Raw genomic sequence first — 27404 nt, 5'->3', positions numbered from 1 at the left:
ACCCATCAACTTGTTGACGGCGGGTGATTATCGGATCAGGCTATCCTCTTTCTACAAGTCATTACGTACTTGTAATACTAGGATAGGCTGATACTGAATAGCGCGAACGAATGCAGGCAGAGAAGCAACTAAGCATCGTAAGTCTACATATTAGATGTAGTCCACCGATGCCAGTTGCTCAGAACGTTAAACATACCATCGCTCCTTAGCTCTTTCTCAGGCCACCTGGAGTAGTCAGTCAGCAGGTGGCTGCCTTAGTGGTATCATTTGCATTACTGAGATTGATAACACGAAGGAATCAGTGAAGGTGGGGAAGGAGGCCTGCAAATACGACCACCTGAGTGGAGAAACATAGTACCATGATGAGTCCACCATATTCTTAAAGAGTAACGTAAGCGTCGCACCTCAAGCTTCTGGCTGAAATGCCTTAACCTGCTCCTCCAGCCAGTCCCATAGGCGCTCGCCAATCCGATCGTCATAAGCTTCTTCTCTACATCTCCCGACTCTAGCCCAGGGGATCAAGAACTGCAAACACACTGTCAGGAAGAAATACAGTATGTCTTCATGATTCACTCACTTTGCCGTTATGGTTAATGGCCTCGGGCATCGTGCCTGCCCAGAGCTGAGTGAGGGCTCCGAACGAGGCAGGGTAGAAGACTAGCACGCGCTACGGCACAATCTGGTTAGTGCAATGTTTATGGATAATCTTGTCTATGCGCACCGCCAACCACCGCTGGATACCGGGGACAGTTCGCTGGATTTCAGTATCTATGCTGCCTGAATTACATCATTAATGGCTGATAGGCGCAGCAGCACGAGAGACAAGACATGCCCGGGTCGAGTGATAATGAAATGATACCTTGATCTGCATAACGTTTGGCAGTCTCTCGTGCTACGACAACGTTGGCCTGCACGAGCCGTGAGACATCCTTCATCAGTACGCAGCAACATCATCACATACGAATTTGCTCTGACTATACAGCTGTCTGGTGGACATCTTCCTCCGCGCGGGACCATCCTTGAACGACTCCCAGTTGATGGTGTACAAGTAGGCTGTGGAAGACGACGTTGTCACGATACGGGCATGGCGATCTGGCGAAGAGTCTCTCCCAACGAGCAGAGCGGGAATGAGCAGCTTGGTAAAGTAGAAATGACCTGCGACCGATGTTGGCGAAGTCATCAACAGGCAGACGAACCCGGCCAGTCTTACCAATGACATTCGTGGCGAATTGCAGGTCATATCCGTCCGCGCTAAGGAGCTCGATAGAACACCACATGACGCCGCTATGCAGAGATTGGATGAACAATAATGATGAGGGCCGTCAAAAGTGAGAACAGACGCGTTATTGAACAGGACATGGAGGGCTGTCTCTTTGCTAAGCGTAAGACGCGTCTGCATCAGTTCGCTGCTAGCACACCGACCAGTGGACTGTACCTCATGAATTCTTTCGCAGCTTTCCTGACCGAGGCTAGACTGCTCATGTCCAATTCAAGGAAAATGGCCGTTTTGCCTGTTTGTTTCTGTAGGTCCTGGATCGCTGCTTCGGCCCGCTCCCTGCTCCTTGCTGCAAGGTATACCTTCGCGTTATGTTCGAGCAGCGCCTGCAGGAATAGAAGGCTATCAGATATGCTCTGCATTCGCAGAAAAGCCGAGCAAACACACCTTCACCGTTTCTTTGCCAATACCTGCATTCCCTCCTACACTTCGCCATGAGCGCCCTCCGTAGCTGATTTACGCAGATAATAGGTGATTGCGGACACACCTGTTACGAGCATTACCTGGCCCGTCAAATCAGGTATCTGCTTTGTGCTGAACTGGGGCTTCCCTGGTAACAATAGCTGCACAAGATACTGCCAAAAGTACTTGGCCTCAGTCAGAAAGCTTCCCATGTCTGGGCAGACTTTTCCGAGTCCAGCGCCGACCACTAACAACAGGCAACCAGCAAAGTAGACATGGGAACATGATGCTGAACTGCTTATGAGCAGCGGGAAGATGTAACGGCAAGGCGGTAAGTACGCGTGGGACTCGCGCGACAGCGCCTCACGTGACCATCGCAGCGTGACACCACGCGTCGTGGCGTGACGCTCGCCATTTGTCGATGAATTAATGATCAGTGGCAACGGCCCTAGGTGCTGCAGAGAAAAAGGTATGTAATTACGCGTACGAATAACTAAGCGAAGTACTGCAAGAATTAGGACGTATCGGTACACTAGAATGAAGTCATGGTGTTGTTGAAGGCGGGGGTATACGTCGCTCGGGTTGGCGACGGGTTGCTGCCTCGCAGACAAACAAAAGTAAGAGTACAGGCGAGAAAGGAACGTCATGCCGACCAATCGGCGAAAACACATAAACAAGTTGAGATAAAGCCAAGGACTTCAGGTTTCAGCACACACGATCACCTTCATACGATCGTGAACCTATCGCCATCAAACACGCCATTAGTACATAGCTGAACAATACCGTAGCCAAGCACTTACGCCTCGCTCCTCCATCCTTCGCCCTGCGAAACCTTGTCAGAGCGTTCCTGGGCGCGGTTTGACCAGCCCTCTTTCCGCCCGACGTCCTTCAACATCGCCGAGTCGCGCTTCGACACGACCTTGAACTGCCCCGTCTTCTCGTCCGCCTTGCTCTTCGTGCTCTGGGCCTCCTCCTTCTTGCGTTGGAAGAGATCCTGAAGCGCCTGCGTGCGGCTCTCCTTGGGATTCTCCTTGGCCTCATTCATGCGGTCGCGCACAGCAACTAGTTGGCCGTCGACGTACTCCAAGCCCGTCCGCACCGCGTCACCGATGACTTTCTGTAGTTGCCTCTTAACAATGCCCGTCGCGAGCGGTCGCACGGTCTTGTAGAGCAGATCGTGCTTCGAATCGCGAATCGAGAACTTCAGCGTGCCGACCTTGACGTGGACATTCTTAACCTTGAACACGCTTGACTGGTCTTTTCCTGCGGATTCAATGTGGGCGGTGACAGTGAGGCCTTCGCCGCCGAGCAGCACATCGGCAAGACCGGAGTCGGACAACTTCGGGAAACCGCTCTTCTTACGGAAGTAGAACGCAACGTCGCGCATATCCGCTTGGATTTGGCTGAACGTGAGCGTGAACTCGTGGTGGCCCTCATCCCTGCTACTAGTCAGCGCCCGAGGCAGTCGATAATATAGAGAGCAACATACGAGATAGCGTTGTACGGGCTGAATTTGAGGAAGTTGTGCGCTTCCATGGAAACGACGTTTGGGAACAGGTTGCGACCTGACAGCGCGAGGTTCTCGATAACAAGATCAATGGTGTCGTCGGTATACTCGGCACGCGGAATTGGGACGTAACCCACGCGGTCGATAATACTTGGAAGAATGACTTTGCGGATGTCCATCCAGAGCTCAGGCTTGAATTTCAAGCTGCCCTCGCTGTCGAACAGCAAGTCTTTCGTGAGGCGCGCCCAGTCATCACCAAACCTGAGTGCGGGTCAGTGTCGACTCGTTTGAGTAGGACAGTATGACTTTGACATGCCTCTGGTTGAGCGGATCATCACCGAATGCCGTGAACCAGTCTGTGATGCTCGAGAACAAGTTGTTGAAGTGATCTTGGTATTTGCCCTCGTAGAACCGACGGCCGCTCTCCTGGAGCTTATTCGCCTCGTCGTTGCACTGGGGCTCTAAGACGTACCCAGACTCCAGTAAAACCTATTGATAAGAGGCTCTGAGCATCCAATGAGAAACAGAATCGCTTGAAAAGGTGCTTACTTTGCGCACGTAGCGGTCGACAGAGCGGAACCATTCCTTGAGATCCTCGTCCTGCTGAGCGTCACGATAAAGCGCCTGCATGGCGTCTCCGATGACGCCCAAGCTCATGCCGTTCGCGAAGCGCTCGAGCAAAGTGCGGAGTTCGCTTACGGCCTGTTGCATACTGCCTTCGGACTGTAGCTGGTTGTGCGAGTCCTTTGCTGATCGAGACCGATGAGAATGACGTAACAAAGCAGCTGAGAGCGCTTACCATGGCCAGCGACTGTCTGCCCATGGGACGAGTACTCCTCGAGGAAGCTGATTAGCCACTGAACGCTCTCCTGGTAATCCTTGTGGTTCTGGCACTCGATAATGACCTTCTTGAGGCGGTAGACGAATTGGTCGCGGCGTTCGGGAGGAAAGTATTCTTCGCTCAGGAATTGCTTCGCGCGGTCGACGTGGTCACTGGCCTTATCCTTGTGTTCCTGTGGAATCTTGTCCGAGATTTGGTCCTGAAAATGATGAGCGTTAAGCTACGCGCATATATGCAGAGTATTTGGAACAACATACCTTCATTCCGCGCAGCTTTCCCATGAGACCGTTCTTCTTGGCCTCCGCATCCTCCCCATTGTCAGGAACGGGGTCTCCGCCAACTGCGTTGAGCGTGTCATCTTTCTGACGGGATGCCTCATTCTACATAGTAGTAATGAGTATTCTCGTTGAAGGCTGGATAAGGAAGGACATACATAGCCCTGTTCGTACAGCTCATCTTTACGTTGCTGGGCCTCATTTATGGCTTGTGCACCACTCTTGACTTCGCCATTACCCTGATGAACAGTCGCACCATGGCCCAGCTTCTCCTTCGGATGTTGTTTGACGGTTGTGTCCGTTCCTGGAATGCGGGATTCCAGAACCTACGACATCAGAGTCGTAAATTGGTCAGGTCTAGCGCATATATGCATTCCGGCTTACAGGTGTCTCGTCAGGTCCAACAACCCTGCCACCTTCGGAGATAAATTGGTCCTTGGGAGCAGTGTCGTCGACTTTCTGAAGGCGCTCAGGGTCGGGACGAGCGGCATCCGCGACCTTAGCAGCACCACGGGCAAGTAGATCGCGTCCAATGACAGCGAAGTCGGAGACAAGCTTTCGAACCTCCGAGTTTGTGAGGATGAGTGACAAAAGCGTGCGGAGGTGCGTGACAGCCTGCTGGCCGTCGGCCTTGGCTTTGTCTTTGTCGACGGGAATCACTTCGTTGGGATCCTTCTTGGCAGAAGAAGTGTCGACTTCTCGCGTATGCCAGACGAAGTTTTGGAAGAGCTCGTCGGCATTCTTCTTCTTGACCATCAAGCGAGCAGTCTCGATGATGTCACGCGAATCCTGGATGAGGCGCTGACCGTCTGGTGAGAGCTGCTTGAGGTCGACGGGGGAGTGTTTGAGCGCATAGTTAAGAGCAGAGTCGATCTGTTCGTTCGTGGGCATGCGCGATTCGCGCAAGGCGGAGACGACGCCATAGAAGCGGAGCTTGCGGTCGACATCGGCTGCCTGTGCAGCTTTGTCTGTTGGTTGAACCACGGAGCCCTGAGCGCGGCGTGTGAGACGACGAGCGCGTAGTGAGCAAAAACGAACATACCGAGGCTGGGTGGTCAGAGATATCTTTCGGGGCCTGGGGAAGAGACATGACTAAAATGTTCGTAGACAATAGATCGTCACTGAGGGTCGTAAACTGAGCGAATGAGAGAAGAGATATGGGCGGTATCGATACACGGGGGAAGAGTTGGAAAACAAAGGTGAAAGCGGGGTGGTTTATATAAGACCGCGTAGGATGACGCGTGTAGGCGTGCCGACGTCATCGAGCAAAGCGGCCAAGCAAGACAGCCATGGAGGAGACTGGGCACGGGAGACCCCCTTTCGACGCGATGCTCCTGGACGTCTATGATGTCACGCGCCTCCCCGGGCCTGCGCATTGGGCCCGCCCCAGCGCACTCTGTTCCTAGTCAGCGGGAGTCTGCACCATACGTACGCGCACCTCTCAGGGACACAACCGCGCACAGAGCCACAACATCGTCATAGTCTCGACGACCCCACCTTAGGCGCGCTTTCCTCCCCTCTGTGCTCAAAGCGCAGTGTCAGGATACTCAGCAGTACTTATCTATTGGAGTTCGACCAAGCGAAAACGAGTAACAATGATATGGCGTGTTTAATGTCTGAAATTTGTCAAACGCGAAAGGAACGTACGTGCGGGCTCGGGCGCGTAGTCCACAAGGTACTACAAACAAGGCCAAATATGCTCGCGCCACAGTCTCTTATTTCGACAGTCACAATATCCTCACGTCATGCGAGCCATGCAAGGGTTATTATTTTTGAGCAAAAGATCTAATAAACATTGAATGGAAAGTGAACCACTCGAATGAGAACAGAAGAGAGATTGGAGGGAACAATGAAAAGACTGACTTGTTCAAATCTTCTCCATATTAATACTGATCAGGAGGAGTTACTTTTATTCATATCTTGATCTTCATTCTTTCGTACAAAAGAATTGGTTACTGCAGGTGGTATTCATTTTTCTGGTACAAAAGATCAAATTAACCTGATTGGCATTCTGGCGCTAATATGGAAGAAAGATCGAAGAAATATCAAAACGAGTTGATTATGGAAACAGGTTTCATTTTCTGGTTTCTGACAATTGTTCTTCGGTTTTCATTCGATTTCACATCAGTGAAATTAGATAAGTGCTATTCATTTTTATTTGATTGTGATTTGACCTTTTGTACAAAAAGATTGGTTCTTGCATACAGTGACTTAGATACTCAGTAGGAACCACCTGAAGTCATCTTTCAGAAGTTTGTTGATGAGATTCCGATCTGAGCTCGGCGCAGATCGTTGTGTTCAATCACAGGACAAACCCCGTACTTTGTCCCGGGCAAACAAACCCGAAATGGATGCCGGTGGCTGACCTTATAGATGTCATGTTCTCGCCTTATCCACCGAAAACATAAATATAAGCAGGCATGTAGACCTATACATCCCACGCCCATTCTTGTATATGCCACAGATCGTGCGTATTAATTCAGTAAACATTATGCAAAGACCGAGCTCACGACTACTTACAATAAATTACGCGTAGCAGCCTCTCACTGAGGCTACCGTGCATTATTTGCACGGGGAAATACAAGTTTTCCTATACAATTCCACGCAATCATTAGTCTTCGTCAAGTTGCGTTTGGCGGATGTCAACCATAATCTAGTGTTCCGGGAGGACGTTTTACAACACCGAGGGCAAGATACCTCATTTTCTCTACCCCAAGGAAATCCAGAAGACGAAACTCCCTGGAGGTATAACGCTTTAGAACAATATATTAGAAGTAAAATGCATCCTGGCGTTAGTTCGCATACCGCCTGTGTGCTTTTTTGTTAGATCCTCGTGCTCCATCATCCATCAAATGTCTAACGATCTAGTTTCGTCATTAAACATGCGGCTACCGAGCTCACTTGATACATGCGACCGCTGACAGCGCGGACCCAATGCGAGATAACTACGTCCCTGCAGTGTTTTACGTCTTTGCAGCGGATGTTTTACACAGCGCGTGAATGGTTTAACATGTCATGATGGTCTCACGAGGCGAACGCGACAAGCGAGTAACCGGGCTACGTCCGACTCTGGTATGGGTTCGTAGAGATGCGCGAACTGACCCCCAGACCAAATCGTTGAATCAATTTGTGTCCTCTAGCCATGATTCTTCCATGAACTCAGCGGTACGTCCAATAACCTACAATGCCTATGGAGGCCACAGTTGTATACCGGTGGACCATGCCGGCAGCCGTCCGAGGACTCCGAGGCGGTGGGCCACTTACGTGTATGACGGCAATGATGCCTTGATGAGCCCTCGATCAGGTGGGGATCCGCAGGCGTGCGGGTGCTCCTAGCAGGGGTCTTCCGCCTTCCATCATTTCGGTGTATGTAATGCGTCTGATCTATATCTTAACTGGGCCACGCATCAAACACAAGCTCACATTGGTGACACACTCACATCAGAAAGACGTCATACAGAAAGAGAGCGGGCCAACAATGCAGAAGACACGGCAATAGCCTGATCGCACAATGGATGTGTCTGCTGGCCGGACAGCCGCGACGGCGAGGCGGAAATGTCATGAACGGGGAGCGGCTCCCCTAGATAGTGTCTTAAGCTTTATATGAAGAAGCTTGCGCTAGCCTCGAAGCTCATATCCGAAGCAGCAAGAGGCCTGCCGACATTGAAAAGGAGTAGCAATGGCGTCTCGCACCTTTTTCGGAGTATCTTAAATTGGCTTTCTAACTTCGAGGCGAGCTTCCAAGAGGTGGTGTTCATTGTAGCGTTCTATATAAAACTCGAGGAATTCAAGAAGGACATGGGCAGCGTCCGTTCGTGATGTTTTTCGGGAATAGAAGCGTCGATAGCGTGAGCGATGCCGCGTAATGAAAATCTGCGAGAAAGTGCGGGATGTACGAGACTGCCCTGTCAACAGCGACCGACGGACCAACGCAAAGATGCCCTCTACTAATGACCTATTGTCATTCTCACTGGGTCATCTGGGTCCGTTCCACGTTGTTTATGGTCTAGCGGGCAGGCCGATGGCAGCATGCACGCGCTTATGGACTATGGCTGTAAGATTCGTTAGTCAGCCGGTAGTAGACTGTACGGAAATCTTAGTGACATTTCGCCAGTCAACACTAGTAGTGTGTCACTGCGCGCGAAGGAATAGGCACTCTCACCGGGTGTATACGTAGAACGCACAAAGACGCAATTGGTGCATGTGTACACCGCAGTGTCGTGATTACGAGACACCTGGGGGATGGCGGTAATGAGCCCATATCCCACACGTCAATCTATTAGTGCAGAAGTCATGCGCCGACGGCCAATCCTCAACCCATCTCCGATCGTCGGCTGCCCACAGAGCGTCTCACACTCGAGCGGAAATAGCAGGAGACCGTGACGGAGATACTGCAGGAATTTCTCCCGGACGTGTCCTGATCCACATTCAGTGTGCACGGGACACAGTGGGGTGTGATGTGGAGAAAGTCAGCCGCCGCATTTTCCGCCGAAGCACTGCGACCCTGCAGGCCGACTGAAAGCCCGAGGGAGCAGCTTCGAAGGTGTCCATGCGCGTGCTTACTTCCCAAGCACGTCCCATACAGCACGCGAGGGGAACATCTGGGTCTGTCTAGACTGGCATAAACCTGCTCTACGAATCCGGACAATACGTACGCCCTAGCGTAAAGGCTACGCTTCCCCGCATGAGTGTGTCTGGCGGAAGCTCATCAGATATACAAGAAGAGGCGCGCGCGGGAACGGAAGCCTGGTCGGCGCCGTCAACATCAGGAAGAGGCCTGCTTCGCACAGGATCGCGCTAGATCGGGAGAGCCGTGGGAGACGCTGCGAGGTGCTGCGACGCAACGTGATGTGATGTCAAGATGACGGAAGTACATAGGTACGCGATGATAGCTGCCCAGGGTGATTCGGGGGAGGACACGCTTCCTGCAGTGTTAACCGCTGTCAAGTGAGTTGCGCATCGCACCTGTTTGGCGATGGAAGATCCAAAAGTGGGCTCGGCCATCAGGCATCGTGATGTGAGCCATATTCTGGTAGTCGCCCGCCCGAACGGGGGAGGCAATCGTCGGATTGAGAGACAGAGATGGCGGACTCACCGCCTGGCATAGATGCTGCGCCTTCTATCTTTCATCTCCGTTTTCGTCACTCGAGAAGCCGCCTCCCAATCTCTCTCATGCCTTCGAGGAAAAGACATCACTCGAGACCTCTCGCGGGGATTTTCGTGAACGCCGTGGTATTGAGAGGAATGAGCCATACCCGTTTCGTATGCGGGAGTAGTCAGGGAGGCACATACAAAACGCGACTATACGTACTTTATACACTTCGCGGGAGGGCTCTGGCGTGCCGGAGTCGCAGCGGGGTTCCGCAGGGTAGGAGACGTCGTAAAAAGGCTATTGGATGAAAACACCGCGGCACCATATGGACCCGCAAGCGCCATGATTATGCACAGACCAGGGTCCTAGGGACCAACGGAAGCCATATCACGAGTGGCCTCGTACTATCTCGGTATCGCGCACGCGAATACACGCGTTCAGAAGAATGGAGACGGATGCCCACCGGGAATTACCTGTGAGCATTGGAAATACCGCTTGTGGTAACGGGGCAGTGCAATGAAATGGAGTGGGATAGGATCGACAGTGGAGGTATGTGCATGATCGTGCGAGTACGGACTGGCATGCCGAACGAAGCCCTGGGCAGCATGAGATACACACCGAGATGGGCTGGACTATACTTCTCAGTCTAGACGGAGCATGTCGAGACATGTGCTGAGACTTGTCGCAGGGTCTACGAAAGCGGGGTGGCATAATAAGCTGGAGTATTTTCCCATTGTTTCCTGCGAACGGGATATGGAGTGATTGAAGAAAAGGTGCAAGTGCACGCAGAGATATCTGGAAGGGTATGGCAATATGGTGGGTACTTGTCATGTCGACAATAATTGAAACGAGGGCAATCTCCGGAGATTCAATTTGAATGTAGTCAGGGCCGTCTCCGGTCGGTGATCTCCGTCTCACACAGCCGATCAACCGGCCATTGCCGACCACTCCCTCCTGTTTCCCCTGCTTCAGTGACCTCCGCCAGCCTAAAAAATGGCCTCGCCCCCTCGTGCTTGGGTCCCCCCTCCCGCCTCAACTCATATTCAGACGCCCCCATCCTAGCATCCATGGCTCAGTACGTGTGTCTTCATCGTATAGCCAGCAACGCTGACACCTCGCGCGTAGCGGCCCAGACGTATTCGTGAGTACTGCGAAATTCGTGGCGGCTTGCCTGACCTTTGTCCTGACATCTCTCAGTTTGATGTCACCATTCAGGGAAAGCCTGTGGGACGCATTATCTTTCGTCTGCGGGATGATATCTGCCCAATGACATGTCGCAACTTTCGAGAACTCGCAACCGGCGAGCACGGTTTCGGATACAGGCATTCCACCTTTCATCGTATCACGTCCGATGTATGTACACATTCCTTTACGAGACCCCAACCCGCTACTGAAAAACTCCCTGTAGTGGATTCAGGGCGGAGACATCCATGGTGGAGATGGGGCCGGCGGACGGTCGATATACGGCCCCCGATTCCCAGGTACCATCGACGAGTACAGGACGTTGATTTTGGATCCTGATATTCATTTGACACAGATGAGAATCTGTATCTCACGCACGATCGACCAGGCGTACTGTCGATGGCAAACCGAGGCCCGAACACCAACTCTTCCCATGTGAGTCTTCGCCTTATGTCAATGCTGATCCCGCCCCCCGTGACATCATGATTTATGCCGTGTCGCAGTTCTTCATTACTACCTCGCGGGCGTCCTGGTGTGACGGTCGCAATGTCGTTTTCGGGGAGGTCGTCTACGGGATGGACGTCGTGAAGAAGATCCAGTCGTATCAGTCGGACGACATTCTTCGCCGACCCTCTGTGCCCATCGTGATATCCAACTCAGGACTTCTATGAACATCAGCGTTGGGCCGCGACATGTCCGACTTCCATATTTTCGTACAGCAGTATGATCCTGTTGTGCCAGGGTACGAGTAGCACAGTCTATCATATGGACAATATGCATTGTATGACATGTTACCTTTCTCAGCGTGCGTGCTGGCGCTTTCTGAGTGAGATCCCAAATGGTTATGGAGATCTCCCAAAACAAACGCGTCCGGGGTCGACGCTTAGACTCGATCTTGTTGTGGCCGATTCGCCGTCTTCCGCATTAATCATATTCGGGTATTAAGACGGCAATTGCCGGCTTGATCGGCAACTTCCTTACGGCGCGCATTTGGGCGCTTGTGATCTTGCACTCGGTCCATCCATTGTGAGTCCATCCATGGAAACATAATGCAATTCGTGCTTAAGAACTCACGATTGCAGATATATTCTTCTCATAGCATCTGCTATCCACAGCGTCGATAGCGTCCATTGAACTCAACTTCGTACCCGGATAAATGTAAGTTCGAACCGTGTTTAACAACCGACCATCGATTGATGCCCTACAGTACACCACCATGGGTAAACTAAACATTGCGCATCACAAGTCGTATCATCCATACCGGAGGGATAATATCGAACGGGTACGCCGAGATGAGGAAGAGGCACGAGAGAAAGACGCGATTCAGGAAGGCAGGATGATGTTGGCGGTGAGTCTCCACGCATACTGCCGTAGGCATCGACATAACCTACTCTGTAGGACTCAGAAGCGCGGATAGATCTTCTGCGGCAACGAGCGGGTGGTACTCGCACGAAGGACAGACACGAGGACGACAGCGACGAGACCGCTCTACAGCCAGGCCCGTCTTCTATCGCCTCGGGCGGACATATCAATCTATTCGAGGACCTGGAGCGGGTGAGTCGTATACGCAGGAATCTACTCGATTCCCTAATCTCAAGCTCTTCTGTTATATCACAGTCGATGTTCAGTGATCCACGATCCACAAAGAAGGCTCCACCAGAAACAGAGAAGGGCATTCCACTGGCTCCTGCCGCCAAGGATCTCAACCCGTGGTATTCCGACGGCGCCTCTGGTAAGGAGCGAGAGACGAATGAGGATCGCAAGTGAGCTCCGCCGACCAGTCTCTCGCCATTGGCTGAATATACCCCTCAGGATCCGCGATCTGGCGAGAAAGTCCGTGAACGATCCCCTCACTTCCATAAAACACCAGCTGGCCGCACGGCCCTCGAGCTCTACTTCGACGTCAAGACGCCCACGGCCCGCGGCCCCCGCGGCTTCCAGTGGCGGACAGCAGCGCGCTGCGGACGTACGGCTGGTTCGCGAGTCGTCCGAGCGGCAGCGCGCGCTTGAGCTGATACGGCGGAAGAAGCGCGAGGCGGCCGGGAGCGAAACACCAAGCACAGTACACGGCGGCGTGAGCGAACGTGTCGGTTATGGGGACGTATTCAACCGCAGAGAGGTCGACGAAGCACGGCGCCACAGAGACAGGCGATGGGGCGGAGACAGTCGGCCTGATGACGGGCGGTCTCGGGCGCGATGGTGAGTGGATAAGGCGTGTATTCTTGTCTATGTCAATGTACGTTTGCGTCGTGGCCTCTGCACCGTGTTCTCGGTCTAGACTTTGGTCCACAAGAGGGCGGCCGCGCATCGTCACACGCTTTCCAGAAGATCAGTCACGTCCGCCTACCGACCGTATGCGGCTTCTATCAGACAGATATGTACAGGAAGCGGAGACACCCGTCAACTGCGCTGGGTGTCCGGATACTTAAACGCGTTCTCACATTTCACAGGCGTTCATGCACACAGCAATCCCCGCTAGTGACGACGCAGTCTATTGCTGGTCCCTTCTTCCATGCAACGGAGTGTCTGCCGTCACAGAAACGTTCGTCTTCTCGATCATCAGGCGTGCTGACCGCAGCAGCCGACCTGGATTCCAAGCATGTCCGTCGTCCCAAAGTGCTTTCGGGTCCACCGCGGTCTACGCGGACCCCCCGGCGATGTGCGACGTACCAATGGCCGACCCCGGCACAGCCTCGACGATCAACCACTAAGATTGGAATCGTGAGAGCAAGCTGGACACGCGGAGCTCATACAGGCAGGAGAGTACCTGGCACATATGTCCTGCTCGAGTCTAGAGCACCGTGCACGCTGCCGTCATGGGGGCTCGCAGCTGTCTGCATAGTCGTCGCCCGCTCTTGTAACCTCAGTCGGTGGCCAGGCGTGTAGATACATATATAGGTGTGTATTTCCTTGGGAAGGCCCTGTGCATTCTGAATACGTTCTCTGAGAAGATTCCCTACACGCGATTCAAGCGTGGACGCGATTCGCATTGGCGGCCGCAAAGTCGGAATATTCTGCAGGCCACTGATTTCCCAAGGCTTATCTTGGCCGCCAATATGTCGGGAGGACACGACCCTGACGAATCCTCGATGGATCGGGTGCTGTTCTCTAGATCTCACCAGAGATGCAAGCAGGTGAATGTACGTCTCCGCCGCGTCTCTAATGCCTGGTCTCCGCAACTGCGCAATACATTCTGCAGGCGAGGTTGATTTACTAGGAGCGAATCAAAGGCAACAGGTGCCTGGCAACCTGGGAGACTATTCAGGACCGTTCCTCGCAACGGGCAGCCAGCAAGGTTAGCAATGACTGCATGGGAATGCCCTATATAGCGGGGTCGCATTGCTCATACACGGCGAATCCTTAGCCTGAGATGGTAGTGAGCAAGCAGGGTTGCCATCAGGACGGACCAGAATCGACAAGTCGGGCTCCGTCGACGGCCCCGAGGTGTGTCCATTTATATAGCCAATCCTGCGTCGCTGATTGGTGCTGAGCTTGCTGCTGCCGGTTCGCGTAGCTTAAACGTCCGCTATTGAATGGCTTCGATCGCCGTGCACAGTAAGCCTGTAAAGACCTCCTCGAGTTAGTCGTCAGAGCTAATCTTCAGCCGCTCGAACTTCGCTGGCTGTAAGTTCCCCGCCTGAGGGATGCTTCACCATTGTGTCCGGCTGGTCGATTTTGCAGAGCCAACATTGGAGTCAGATCTGGCATACTCACGGCTAAGCATTCCAGTATTGTCAGTGATTCGCTTGCAGTAATCTGCTGCGAAAGGACCCTACATGTTGTACCGGAACCCCCCCCCCCCCCAACACACACCGATTCCGCCTAACACAACCTACATGCGGCCTCACTTTACCAAGGGTCTTGTTGACAACCAGAAACAGACGTATGCTTCCGCAGCCTGTATACCTTCCATTTCACCTCGGAGCGGTCGCGCAAGACTCGCCCGCGACACCCCATGATGATGCAAATTAAGGTTCGCGCGTACTTGTGACCGTATACTATAACCACGGGGTTCGGTGCAATTTGCGACACGGACCTCACGCGGGGTAAGTAGTAGACGTTTGATCAAAGTCGGGGCCGACATGCCGCTTGGATGGCTGTCCACATTCAACGCGAACCCGAGCAGCGGATCCTTGAATGGAGGTGGAAACTCGAGGATAGAGTGCGAGCTTGTATGACATCCATGAGACAGCTTTGAGAGAACCGGAACATCTTCGTTGTCGATACACCAGTGTCGCTACATATTGTGGTATCATTGTTAGTATGTAGGCAGGAACATGAAGGACAATTGTGATATGTTAGCAATGTATCCCTATCTCCTCATTGAAGCGATACTGGGATGGTATGCAGCTAGTACAAGCCGCGCTCCCAAATGACCAGCTAATCTCAATAGCCTATGGACCCGGACGTGACCATATACTGTCCTCTACATACATGCGTAGATATATGGTCCATGTGCACACAAAACCTGTCGATCTGTTCTGAAGTGATTCTAGACTGCGCCTCCCGAGGTCCAAGTGTAGCACTCCAGCACCTAGGATGAGAAATCGAGCTTGGGCAGATTCTGAGATAGAATGATAGTACAAATCTTTATAACAGCTAGGGCTCTGAGTCACAGTTGCCTGAATATCAGGTTTCGGTCTTTTTAGTACCAGATAGCCCCTCTCGCACCTCATCAAGCCAGTTGTATTTTTGTGAAATCAACTGAAAGATCTTGAAGGCTATGTTTTCTCTGGCGAATATTTATGCGACATCTCTGATGATAGATCGACGATATGGAAGTCAACACAGATGGTAGACCGTTGTGGGTTCACAAATCTTCCTGTGCTTGATCATCGCGAGTCCGACCAAAGTCCACACGTGTATTCGCCCCTCGTGTCTGAAGTTCATTTCGAATATCATATCATTTGAGCATGAGTGGGATGACGCCTTGATACAAAATTTCCTTGTTCGGCGGTGTTGTATTGATTTTGGGCGCCTAACAGTGCCATTGTGCTCTGGATGGGAACTTGATGGAGGACAACAACAATTGCCTCGCCTGTGCTCTCTCCAATTGTTCTTTACACGCTCGCGATGGGCTCTTACGGAGCTTTTCTTTGTTCTCAGTCTATAACAGCCATCCCCAGGTACGTATGCCCTGCCTGTTCTCCTTCGCGCAACCCACATTGTAGACTAAGCCTACATCGCATACTAACCCCGTCATGAACGCCACGTCCACCATCCTCTACTCTACACCTCCCACGACCAATATTCTCGACGCTCAGCAGCGTCACCGTCTCATCCGCTCCGCACGCAAACTCGGTGCCGTCCTTGGCAGCACGCCCCAGCTCCGCGAGCCCGCACCTGAGCCCATCCCCATCGCGCTCCCCCTCGGGCCCACCACGTCGTCCAAGTCCGCCCGCAGACACGCCCGCCTCTTCTCCCCCGATTCGTCACGCCCAGGCACCCCCTCGAGCTCGCTGTACACCTCGTCCACCAACTCCTCCTATGCTTCGCTCGCCGCATCTCTCCCGCTCCCGCCCAAGGCACAAAAGGCCAAGTCTCCCAAGACGCCCCGCGCGTGCAAGGAGCTCCCGCGCCCGCTCGTCCTCCGCCTGCACGCCGTGCCCATGCCGCCCTCCGACCCGCGCCTGCCCGCAGCGCCCATGACCCCAACGCCCGCCACGCCCGCGACCCCGCTCTCGCCGTCCGCGCCCGAGGCGCGCCGCCGGCGCATGGCGAAGCTTACGCGCACGCTCGGGGAGAACGTCCCGCTCGACCTCGTCTTTCCCTCGAGGCAAGAGCGCGAGAGGCGGCAGAAGGACATGCGGAGAGAGGAGTGCCATGAGCCCCAAGAGAATGAGAGGGAGTCCCGCCGACGCAGTGCGTCGCTGGACCTTGGTGCGTCGCACGTGTGGGCCGCCGGTGGGAATGGCTGGACGGGCGAGTGGAACCGGCGCGACATCAGGGAGGTGCAGCAGCAGCTGCGCGCACTGCGCGTGCGGTGAACGCGTCTACGGCCGTAGACACTATCGATGCCTTGCAGGACACCGCACCGAGGCTCCCGCACGCATTTCGCATTTCAAACGATCATAAATATGGACTGGCGCTGGAACGACCCTGGCACATTGACTTTGGCTCTGTCGTTTGATCACGACATGAACCGCTGTATTTCTAGTACTCTTCTGTTTTCCCACATTGCGGCTTTGGGCACACTGCTAACTTATCCAGTTTGTATTGCTGCGTACTGTATTCTACACATTGTTCTACTAACGTCTCCGCTACATCACTCCCTGTATTCTCACGTGTTGCTTGATGTTTAATGTCATGGTAGCGATGTCATCCTTTTGAAATCGCACGGTGTCTCGCCGACGCTAGCTGTGAGCTTGTACGTTGACTACAACCTGAGCATCGTTGCTCTTATCAGTACGAGTCCAGATACAGCGGTATAAGGCGTGCCTGAATACCTCATTGTACATCTGAAGGAAACATCATCTGTTGTCTAGTTGCACACTGCCTCACTACAACCGTGGCGCCGCGTCCATCAACTCAGGCTGCGTCTCCACCCTCGTGAGACCTGCTCATGCTGCATGCCCTGCCGCTTACAGCGCCCGAACAGCCAGCCCGGTCGCTGCCCCGCAGTTCCCAGTGCGCACGCCGCGTTCTCAACCCGGCATAGCCAGTGCCACCCATGGCCACCAGAATTACGATAAATCAGCCACACACGGTGTCCGAAGGCCAAAGGAATCGGGCGCGCAGTTGCAGCCCAGGCCAGCCGCTGCGCATGCAATCACCGGTGTTGTGCTCCACGCTAGTTGTTTGTTTTTGCTGATATGACTGCATTGCCAGTAGCTTTGGTGCATTTTCGCATCGATTACTATCTAGTGAATCAGACCATAGAGAAGACAGATAAGATAAACACTCGTACGACTAGGTATGTGAGCATTCATGAAGGTCTGATAGCAGAGCAGGGCCCAGGTCGAGCGTTGTTCGTGATCGCATTCGATCTACTGGCGCGAGGAATAGAGGCCAAACGTCTGCGCCGGATGCTGAGTGATCACGTGCATTACGGCGCTTGACAGCCCGAGGGCTCGCTGAATGACGCGTGACCCTCTCACCTTTGCGCACACACGTCCCGTCATATTCGGTGGGCGTCTTCGCATGCTTAGATGTTAAAGTCACGAACCCCCGCTCGCCGAGCCTGGGGTGAGAGCTTTGATGTCTGGGTCGTCCAGTCGTGCAAAGTCTCTCATTTAGGTCAGTGTCACCCCGCCCGCTCGAACATGAGCTGGGCGTGTACCCCGCCGAACCGCTGGGGGGTGACCACCTGGATCGTATCTCAATCTCCCTGGTCTTGAACCTTGCACTTCATCATCATGATCTGAAACCCTGCTTTTCCAAAGATCTGTTGAAGCAGCCATTCTTGAATGCTTCTGTACTCAATCGAGGCGAGTGCACGACACCAACTTGTCCAGAGCCAAATTCAAGCCCGATGATAAAGATCGCATGAATATGCCGTTCTCTAACCACTCCTCGCTAGTGAAGACAATTTCATTTGTGCCTACGCGTGCACGGCATAAATTGACCATAGAGCGACGACCGTTCTCCATACAGCGTGAACAGCGTTAGTCGTTGGCACCGCCTGATCCATAGTGATGACGACGAGGCGTCTGTTCAACTGCAGTGCTGTGGACATGTTACTCCACAATGACAACGCGGTGAGAGGCATAACAATCCAATCCGTCACGAGCTCGACCTTCGTGACGATTCATTGTTTTCAGTGCAATCTGTTTCTTGACCAAAGGCGGTGAAAGAAGATTGCATCCATTGTGTCTCGCCGCGGCAGCCCTCATAAGCGGAGAGGCCATGGCATCCGTCCGCGCATCTCCCTCTACTCTGCGCAATCATAGAACCTCAATGTACGAAACATTCATTCCTTTGGTGTGCGTTCTTCGCCATTGACAGCCTTGTAGATGTCAGACGAGCCGGAAAGAGAAGACCCCAGGATATCCCAACTGGATCATTCCGGTGCCGCTGTTGCTTCTTCGAGGGCGCAGAGTTCTGCAGAAAGCGTTCGCACTGATGCGACCTTCGTCGCTGCTGGTGACTTCGACGGTGAACTTTCCTATCCTGAAAGGCCCAATGACTTCACAACATCGACAGCTGACAGCGAGTTTGCCTCTGTACTTGTTACGCCCGTGCCACCCCCTACGAGAAACAAAGGGAAAGGAAGAGCGACATCAGATGATTTTGATGATTCTGGGTCCATCACAGACTCAAGCAAGGAGCCCGGAATTGCTCAGGCCCCACTCCCCGATGTCTCTCTTCCGCCGATAGCACATTTGGGGCTAGACGGCGGGTCTCTGCCAGCATTTCCGGAGCGTGAGGACGACCCGCATGTTCAGGCAGCACTATATGCTGCACACAGTCCCCGCACACCTCTTCCTGCAGATTGCGATGAGCCCGCAAGCGTGGTTGAGCTTGGAATTTCTCTAGAGGAAATCGGCCCCAACGATTCAGATATACAGTACCTAGTTGGTGCACCAAAATTCAACCGCGACGTTGCTAGCACCTCCAACAGCTCCAGCGAGACGGGCAGCCTTAGTAATACCCTCAGGAGGCTACAAAGATACGCTGAGGAGCATGCCCCTTGGTTGTATGTCAACCCGGAGAGTCGCGATCGAAGGTCACGCCCTTGGCTACCTCCTGCTGGCTTTAGTTTGGTGCGTGCATGTCTTCTTCTCAGTATGTGCGTTGCCAATACCTGCAACGCACAGGATCATCCAGAGTACATATCGTCAGGCTATATCGAAAAGCTGTGCGCAGACGCCCTGGCATCACAGCAGGGCCGTCAGGAAGACTTTACGTCGCTGCACGAGTACAGGCTGGTCCTTCATCACGTCCAGAAGTTTCTCCATCTCCGGTTTGATTTGAGGTCGGAGGAAATGGACCCAGAGGTTCCAGTCGTAAGTGGTGTACGGAATCGATTACCCGCTGGCCTTGACTAGTCTTGTGCAGCTCTTAACGATACTGATAGACAACTTTTATGAGTCGCTCGCGGGCCTCTTGGAAGACTACTGCAGCGGAGCGATCGCAAGCTCGAGAGATGCAGGGCGCAATCTCAGCGTGGATGATTTTGAGACAGGCATTGGTAACTCGCATCCACATACCCATTCTGCGACTTCCACCACTGACCGCCTATGTGATCGCCCGTAGACTTCAAGTTCACGTTCTCCCCACCGTTCAGCCACACCGCGATGCACAGATTCATGACTGTGTCTGAGCACTATCAAGGTGCGTGTATTTGCGCGTCACGTCGTATGTAATGTGTACGACCAGGGGCCTTCCTAGAGTGGCGAAGGAGTCTGGATACACGCGAAGATCGAGGGCGCAAACGAGGGCTTGAACCTACGGTGACGCGCTCGGGCCGCATGTCAATCCCGACGGCTGCTTGTCGTGCAGGGCTTGAAGCCACGCGAGAGCGCGAGCGCCGGAAGGAAATGCAGAAGAAAGGCGCGTCCGTGGCCGGTATCGCACCGAGCACCAGTTCGCGCCTACTCGGAAGGCAAGTACAGTCGGCGACAGGACACAATGACGGCCGCGAGGAAGACCCCGACGGTCCAGGGGTGCACTGTCCAAATTGCGGGCACAAGATCCAAGGCATGCAGGCAGCGGCTCTTCCACCCACATCCGGACTCGGCCTGGACCTGGTGAACATGCCTCCTGCTCTCGAACGGGTCGCACGGCCGGCATTGATACCCTTACCGCCCCAAGTCGCCCGGGGAGATGAGAACGCGGTTCGGGTCCTTGCTCCCCTGCCGCGACGCCAGAGCGAATCTACAACGAGCACCCCCGTAAGTCATGGCCGGTCCCAGTCGGTCTCGGCGCGCAAGGCGGACAGGCCCATCCCGATCCCGATCCCCACCCCCATCGAGCGCTCCTACAGCAGCCCTGGTACATCTGTGGGTCTAATGTCGGGCCCGTCTACGCGAGGGCGGGCGGCCGGGGCGTACAACGCCACGCTTGCACATGCGCCTGCGCAACTATCTTCGCTGTCTGTGTCGTTCGCTTCTGCCCAGACGTTGCTGACTCAGGGTATGTACACGGACTCTGGCTTGGGGTTGTCGAACTCTGGATTGAGTGGAACGGACGTTACGACTTCGAGTGTCGCTAGGACAGGTCCGGCGCCGCAAGACACTCCAGCCGAGCCCATCATGCCTCAGGGACAGGGAAGTGGAAATGCGACAAAGAAGAGACGGGTGCAGCAGAAGAAGACTCGGAGGCGATAATGTTCTGGCTTCTTTTGTGATAGACTCGACGCATATCCGCGGCGAGAATCCTGGTGAGTACAAGACTGGAATCCATGTAAAGGTTTTTAATGCGTGCGAGACGTGGGTTGCCACGTAGTATGTTGCTAGTCACTAGTTAATGCCTATGCCGTGTATGAGTATGCTGGGGTTGTATTGATACAGCTGTGAGATGCAGATTTGCTGAGCAAGGATGATCATTTAGTAGTACGTGACCAAGTCCCACCTCACGCCGACGTGATGGCATATGCGGTCCATGGACGGGTGTGCCGACCTCATCGTAGCGCGCATCAATGCAGTCGAGCATTAATATCGCGTGATGTCTCCGCGCAGACGGCCTCAGTGCTGGACGCACGCGGACATGAGGCGCGATCTGGAGGTGGACCCGTGTGTTGGTGTGTCTATTTGATGGTCTCCCCACGGACCGTTCCTGCTCATAAAACATTCCTGCATCGTTTCAGCTCGCCATAGTCGTTCATCGTGGCCGAGCCCGGGCAAGCCGTGTGGTACTATCAACAGCATCTGTGTGTGTGTGTGTGTCTTGCTTCTAAATTGTTGACATCGGTCACTGGAGATGGATCACGTTCGCTGGCGTGGCCACCGAGTCGTTCTGGAACACTGGCGCTACACACGACGCGTCGGCGCGTGCATCACAGCCCCGACGTCTACATAGCAAATCGCAGGGGCTGCGGTTGTCGGTGACGGTGGCTGCCTCCGATCACTTCCGCTGTCAGCACAAGCTTGGTCTGGTGTCAGTGATCGTTGCACTTGGTGCGAACTTACGTCCGAATTCACGAGATCTGCTCGCGAGCTGCAGCCGTTGTGCATCTTCTCGGCCGCCCATCTATCATTCCATCTTGCCTCGAATTCTCGAAGTTGCAAATGAGATTCTGCGCAACACGCTCCACATCTCATGTTATTCGACATTTCAACTCGGCGAGAATGAGCACCCGGGTGCTCCTTTTACGGCGCATATCTACAATGTATCTGCGGGCACAGTGCATTCCGCAAGTTTGGCACACGCACCGGCCGCCCAGGTGCTGGACCCCGTACATCTGCCAGAAATGCCAGAGAGCCGAGTCGTACTCCTGATGCACGTACCGTATCGCAATGAAAATAGACACATTTGATTTATATCTCTGGTTTGACTCCATATGTCCGACAAATATACCATTTTACCAAGCGAGAAATCAAATCCAGGTTATGCGAGACCCACATAGGCATCGAGTTTGCGGAAGTGCTCAAGCATCATGAATGTTATCATCACCCATCTCCATGGCAGCCTCTGTTATCGCTTTCTTTGCACGGCGTCTTTGTGCTCCTGACATTCGGTTTGGGCCTCTCGCTTCTGCAAGGAGAGTGCGAGCCTGTTCTTCGGCTGCCTGATCCGCAATACTTGCTACTTCTGAAGCCGGTTGCGGGCTCTTGGAGCCAGAAGCGATGCTTGGTTCGACCGGTGCCTCGTCACCCTTCTCCGCGGCAGCCCTTGCCCTCGCATTCTTCTCAGAGCGCCTTTGTGCTCCTGACTTTCGGTTGCGTCCGGACTTTCTTGCTTTTGCAGGGAGAGCGCGAGCCTGTTCTTCGGCCGTCCGTTCCGCAATTCTTGGTACTTCTGAAGCCAGGCTCCTGAAGCCGGGGATGATGCTCGGTGCCCCGTCACCTTCCTCCGTGGCAGCCCCTGTCCTTGCTTTCTTCATAGCACGCCTTTGTGCTCCTGACTTTCGTTTGGTGCCTCTTACTTCTGCAAGAAGAGCACGAGCCTGTTCTTCGGCCTCCTTTGCCGCAATTCTTGCATCTTCAGCCTCCTTCGCCGCATTTGCATTTGTGGCCTTTTCTACCGCTTCTTCTGAAGCCTGTTGCAGGTCTTTGAAGCCGTACCTGATGCTCGGTTCGAGCGGCCATGCATGCCAATAAACCTGTGGGACAAGCAGATATAGAACTGGGTTTAAAAATATAACAAAATAAAATAAAAACCTGCGGATGATGCGGGATAGCGTGAATGTAGTCTGGCCTGTATATCCAGCCTGTGGAACGCTTGCAAATTCTACAGATGAATTTCACCTTTCCGTGTGGGTCTGTCCACAACCTGGGCTGTCCATCGATGTGAGCGTTTCCAGCTGTAAGACTACGGAAGTGACGCGTGTGGAATCGAACATTTCCTGGAGGTGCGACACATTCTTCGTGCCAGCATAAGAGGGTGGACTCGATACTCCATATCCGGATTTGTATATGCGACTGCACCAAGTTGCGAGCATGGACTGTTCGTGTGCCTTGTGAATCATGCACAGCCCAGACAATGCAGACAGATGAATGGTGCAGCACATGATAGGTGGTGAGATGACGGATGGCGGCATCCCATATGCTGGTCTGATGCACCATTGTTTGTTCGACAAAGTTGGCCAGAGCGCCTTCAACGACTTCAGGTACAACACCACCACCACTAAAGCCAATGACATATGAAAAGGTTTTGCTGCACAAGCAGCTATCAGTGAAAGTCAGAAGATGGAATAAGAATGGCATACTCCTGAACCAGGGCAAGGATCTGGTTGAAATGTTCCGGTACTGTGAACGCAGGGGCACACATTAGAAGAGCTAGACCACGGGTCTCAGTGTCATTGCTCCGCATCCTCTGCAGCAAGTGGTCGCCAAGGTAAGCTTTCAGGATCTGAAACAATTGCATTGAGAATGTGCAATATCATTTCGATCAATTGGTACATACCTGATCAATGGACGTTGATTTGGGATTTGCTTTTGGCCCGTAAACAATAGTGCCATATTCCACATGGGCATGAGATTCCACAGTAATCAGAATATTTGCCTTGCCGTCGATGGCATCAAGGAACTTGTGAGAAGGAGCCATATTACGCTTGGAATTGGCGCCGTGGCCATTGAGTGGCAAGTTGAAGTGTTCTAGCTACAACATTAAGAGTATGAGGGTTGATCATTTAAAAATAAGTGGGTGACACTGACATTTTGTGGAAGCTCAGCATAAACAGCTTGTAGCTTGGCAAGAACATGATCACTGAATGTAGATGCATCTGGTAGAGCAAGATGGCCCCATAAGAGTGGAAAGGTCTGCTTCACTGCATCCATCTGAACCAGGGAGTATCCGACCCAAATATACTGTGGATGCAGTGCTATGTCAGGCCAAGATACGTAAGAAAGTAAAGTACATACAGGGATGAGCCCCTTTTCCTTTCGCATGCATTTCGGACATTTAAACAATGCTCTGTCCTCATCCCGCAGTGTTTCTCCCGTGATGCATCCTGTTGGGTTGTCAAGAGAGCGGATGCATGTCTTTTTATTGCACCCAAGGCAAGTAAGAAGATCCTTGCTAAAGCCACATGTCGCGCAAAAGTCCAACTGTGGTAAAGAACATAGTCAGTGAGACATACATTGAGAAACATCAGATATTTACTGATGCCACAATTGCAAGAGGTTTGTCGCCTCTTTGAATAGAGATGCGCATTGTTCTATTCTTGACCATGCCTCAAATTCAGAGATGTATGAAAGTTTTCCGAATGGACGCCATTCGGCTTACTGTAAAAACATCACATACACACGTGATATTCATGTGCCTCTTTGTAGGGACTATTTCGGCTTACTTTCCAAATGCGTGAGTAGATAATTGTCACGAGTTGGTATGGTGTCTAGCTGTTTTTTAATTTTTTCCTTTCCATGGGTTCGAACCCGTGACCTCTGTACTATATGCTCGAACGGACATGTCATTATCTACTGTACAATTAGATTAGATGGGCGGCCGTGCACGGCACAGCTCGGGCTCTGCTGACACAGCTGCTCTGACTCACCGGTGATACAACGGTCTATACTCCTATATCGATGCCTGACTCGTAGACGACGAGCGAGGGCTTATGGACAGTGCATCGTCCTGAAGATCGAGCAAGGAAGTCGAGAATGACCACTACCCCAAGCGAGGAGGAGCAGAGACTTGAATGAATAACCAGGTCGAACTTAGGGTTCGACCAACTAATGGTACAACTACTTATACAAGTACCGGCTACGCATGGACCATCGTGTCTGTGTGGACGTGTTTAGTAAAGAAAGAAACGTAGTGGCACAATACCGGGTACGAAGTGCGCACGGACCCCATTATGTAAGCTACATAATGTTCAACCTGCGGGTGAGCACTAAGACAGGCGCCAGTATGGGCACTAGTAGTACAAGGAATAGAACGGAAAGACAAATGTTTCATTACCCCCCTGCCAGAGTCGAAGTCCCATTCGACTACTTACTGCTCACCATCTCCGTATAGCTCCCAATCTACGCCGTCATCCTCTTCTTCGTCGAACCACTCCTTGCGCGCATTCCTCCCCACATTCATCCATTCCTCGCCAGAGAGGTGCTTCTGATGCGGCCAGGAGCTGTCCCACATCCATTGAGTGGTGTCCGGTGTCCAGTCAGGGTCGACTTTGCGAAAGACGACGGGTGTATCGGGGCGGGGGTGCGAGGGTCCCGCGACGGGACTGGCCAGGGGTTCAGGGTTAGCACTGCGCAGTGGAGGGATAGGTACCACTTTCGTCTGTCTTTCTTTCTCCTTCCTCTCCTTCGCCTCGTTGATGATTCCCTCGAGGAACATGTTGTCGACGACCACCCCCACGCGTCGCGCAGGTTCTTCAGGTGGTGCGGATATGTGTCGCTTCATCGGCCTGGTTCCGCACTCTCGCTCCAGGTGTCCAGGGGCTTCTTTTCCGCATCCTGCGCATCGTACGTCCAGACAGTCCCGTACCCAGTGTCGAGACGATCCGCATCACCTGCAGCTTCCCTTTGGGGTCCAACCAGGGTTGGGTTGCCAGTCTGCCGGGATGGTAGTGCTCCACGGCATTGCTTGGAGGAAAGGGGATGGGATCGGGGGGCGCCTGAAGGCAGACGTCGGTAGGGGTGCGGGTAGGGGTAAGTACGCGTTGGGGATGGCGCGCGGGATGAATTTGTTGTGCCGTGCCCGGATGCTGCGTGGTAAGAGCGGTTGAAAGCGATGGGCAACTTTCAGATTGTCAAGCCGGATGAGCTCGGTGAGGACGCGGTCGTCCTGTTGGCGTAGGAGCCGCTTGTGGTGGTCAATGGCCTCGTCGGCTGCCTTGACAGCCTCGTCGTATTCGCGGCGGGCGGAGAGATACGCCTCTAGTGCAGCGTGGTCGGTGGCATTGGTTGCCTCAGGGTTGTGGGCTTTGAGCTTGTTGAAAACGTCGGTGGGGTTACTGAGAGGGAGCGTCAGCAAAGTGCTGTCGCCGACGTGGGTGTGCTTAGGGGTGTAGATTGAGATCCTCTTTCCGCCTTCGGTTGAAGGGGCGTTGAACTGGTCGAGGAACGGGAGGGTGGAAGACATGTTGATGCGAGTGGGGATGTAGCGACTGGATAGAGCTGCTATCGATTCAGCTCAAGTCCTTCCTGTTCTTATACTCTGCCAACACTTCGTCAGCCGTCCCAGTCAGGTTTGCTTCGGGCTCCCATGAGTCATCGGCTGTTGAGTAACCCTTCCACCTGACACGATATTCCCGGCGTGGCATCCTCTTGTTCTCTCGGTGTCCGATGATGGCTTTGACTTCGTAGTTATCTTCGCCCTCGATAAGGTCAGGAGGTGGCCTCGTGTAGTTTGGACCATGGATCTCCGTCTCCGAGTAGGGAGATAGAAGCCATTCGTGGAAAACGGGGTGGACTCGCCAGGTGCTAGGCAAGTCTAGCTTGTACGCGACTGTTCCAATCTTATCTAGGACTTTGAACGGCCCTTCTCGCCTCGGGGCTAGTTTCCTGGACGGGTACGGCAGCTTCAAGTTCCGGGAGTCTAGCCATACCAGCTGACCTTTACGGAAGGAACCCCCCTTCATTTTTATTCTCTTGGCCAGGACGTTCTGGGTCATCTCCATTGCCGCATGTGCTTCCTCACGGATGTTTTGCAAGTCCTTGAGGCGATAAGCTGCTTGCGGCGTGTTTGATCCGGGGTGCGCGGTGGGTATTCCACGAGGTTCGTATCCCATCATGAGTTTGAACGGGGACGCCTTCGTCGTGGAGTGCTCGCGGGAGTTGTGAGCAAATTGCGCGGTGTGAAGATGGTCAGCCCACTTATCCGGGTCATTGGCAGTGAAGCAGCGGAGGTAGATCTCCAGCTCTTGGTTCACTCGTTCTGTCTCGCCATCGGTTTGCGGATGGAATGCTGTACTCATGGCTGATTGAACTCCAGTCATTTTGCATAGTTCTTGGAAGACTTTGGACGCAAATTGCGGTCCTCGGTCACTGATGATCTTGTCTGGGAGTCCAAACCACTTGTAGACCTCTCGGTACATTGCGTCTGCCGTCCCAAGAGCATCAATTGTTTTGTTGCATGGGATGAAAATTACCCCCTTCGTAAGGTCGTGGTCCACTACGACCAGAATTGAATCGAAGCCGTTGGACGGTGGCAAGTCGGTGATGTAATCGCACGAGAATGTGCTGAAGGGCTTGGCATTTGCGTGGGGTCGAATGGGGGTGATGGGCGGACGGGCTGGATGCGTGTTAACCTTCATTTGCTGGCAGATGCCACAGGCCGTT

The 27404-nt window shown here is 53.3% G+C and overlaps 8 protein-coding genes across 8 annotated transcripts; 4 read left to right on the top strand and 4 right to left on the bottom strand.

The window, feature by feature from the left end:
- Positions 1 to 402: 402 nt before the first annotated feature.
- POSPLADRAFT_1170100 (hypothetical protein) lies at positions 403 to 1890 on the bottom strand (the record flags this gene model as incomplete). Its single annotated transcript, XM_024488082.1, has 9 exons — positions 403 to 525; positions 578 to 667; positions 722 to 777; positions 833 to 908; positions 962 to 1155; positions 1211 to 1284; positions 1341 to 1376; positions 1436 to 1578; positions 1762 to 1890. The coding sequence occupies 9 exons, from the start codon at positions 1888 to 1890 to the stop codon at positions 406 to 408; spliced, it is 918 nt and encodes a 305-aa protein (XP_024339290.1).
- Positions 1891 to 2474: 584 nt separating this feature from the next.
- Positions 2475 to 5391, bottom strand: POSPLADRAFT_1046769 (hypothetical protein; the record flags this gene model as incomplete). Its single annotated transcript, XM_024479114.1, has 9 exons — positions 2475 to 3117; positions 3168 to 3446; positions 3502 to 3674; positions 3735 to 3934; positions 3985 to 4225; positions 4284 to 4406; positions 4460 to 4627; positions 4686 to 5291; positions 5344 to 5391. The coding sequence occupies 9 exons, from the start codon at positions 5389 to 5391 to the stop codon at positions 2475 to 2477; spliced, it is 2481 nt and encodes an 826-aa protein (XP_024339289.1).
- Positions 5392 to 10460: 5069 nt separating this feature from the next.
- On the top strand, positions 10461 to 11246 carry POSPLADRAFT_1034046 (hypothetical protein; the record flags this gene model as incomplete). Its single annotated transcript, XM_024476983.1, has 6 exons — positions 10461 to 10468; positions 10519 to 10534; positions 10591 to 10746; positions 10802 to 10874; positions 10931 to 11010; positions 11079 to 11246. The coding sequence occupies 6 exons, from the start codon at positions 10461 to 10463 to the stop codon at positions 11244 to 11246; spliced, it is 501 nt and encodes a 166-aa protein (XP_024339288.1).
- A 545-nt stretch (positions 11247 to 11791) lies between these two features.
- Positions 11792 to 14159, top strand: POSPLADRAFT_1143355 (hypothetical protein; the record flags this gene model as incomplete). The annotated part of the gene is made up of 8 exons (XM_024485551.1): positions 11792 to 11923; positions 11974 to 12129; positions 12193 to 12338; positions 12388 to 12774; positions 13454 to 13473; positions 13775 to 13870; positions 13953 to 14019; positions 14132 to 14159. 8 exons carry the CDS (start codon positions 11792 to 11794, stop codon positions 14157 to 14159), a joined length of 1032 nt encoding a protein of 343 aa, XP_024339287.1.
- A 1434-nt stretch (positions 14160 to 15593) lies between these two features.
- Positions 15594 to 16907, top strand: POSPLADRAFT_1040049 (hypothetical protein). The gene is given in 2 exon segments (XM_024477658.1): positions 15594 to 15656; positions 15668 to 16907. 1 exon segment carries the CDS (start codon positions 15777 to 15779, stop codon positions 16560 to 16562), a length of 786 nt encoding a protein of 261 aa, XP_024339286.1. The 5' UTR covers positions 15594 to 15656; positions 15668 to 15776; the 3' UTR covers positions 16563 to 16907.
- A 2592-nt stretch (positions 16908 to 19499) lies between these two features.
- Positions 19500 to 20843, top strand: POSPLADRAFT_1142697 (hypothetical protein; the record flags this gene model as incomplete). The annotated part of the gene is made up of 4 exons (XM_024485460.1): positions 19500 to 19520; positions 19573 to 19705; positions 19771 to 19848; positions 19894 to 20843. 4 exons carry the CDS (start codon positions 19500 to 19502, stop codon positions 20841 to 20843), a joined length of 1182 nt encoding a protein of 393 aa, XP_024339285.1.
- A 432-nt stretch (positions 20844 to 21275) lies between these two features.
- POSPLADRAFT_1100048 (hypothetical protein) lies at positions 21276 to 21656 on the bottom strand (the record flags this gene model as incomplete). The annotated part of the gene is made up of 2 exons (XM_024483193.1): positions 21276 to 21405; positions 21490 to 21656. Coding segments are annotated over 2 exons (297 nt in total), but the record flags the coding sequence as incomplete, so codon positions are not given.
- Positions 21657 to 22102: 446 nt separating this feature from the next.
- Positions 22103 to 24069, bottom strand: POSPLADRAFT_1142963 (hypothetical protein; the record flags this gene model as incomplete). Its single annotated transcript, XM_024485499.1, has 7 exons — positions 22103 to 22373; positions 22740 to 22777; positions 22923 to 23331; positions 23384 to 23526; positions 23581 to 23775; positions 23832 to 23998; positions 24039 to 24069. The coding sequence occupies 7 exons, from the start codon at positions 24067 to 24069 to the stop codon at positions 22103 to 22105; spliced, it is 1254 nt and encodes a 417-aa protein (XP_024339283.1).
- Positions 24070 to 27404: the final 3335 nt, after the last annotated feature.

Source organism: Postia placenta (assembly GCF_002117355.1).
Source record: "Postia placenta MAD-698-R-SB12 unplaced genomic scaffold POSPLAscaffold_7, whole genome shotgun sequence".
Classification (NCBI taxonomy): domain Eukaryota; kingdom Fungi; phylum Basidiomycota; class Agaricomycetes; order Polyporales; family Adustoporiaceae; genus Rhodonia; species Rhodonia placenta.
This window is presented reverse-complemented; position numbering and strand designations above follow the sequence as displayed.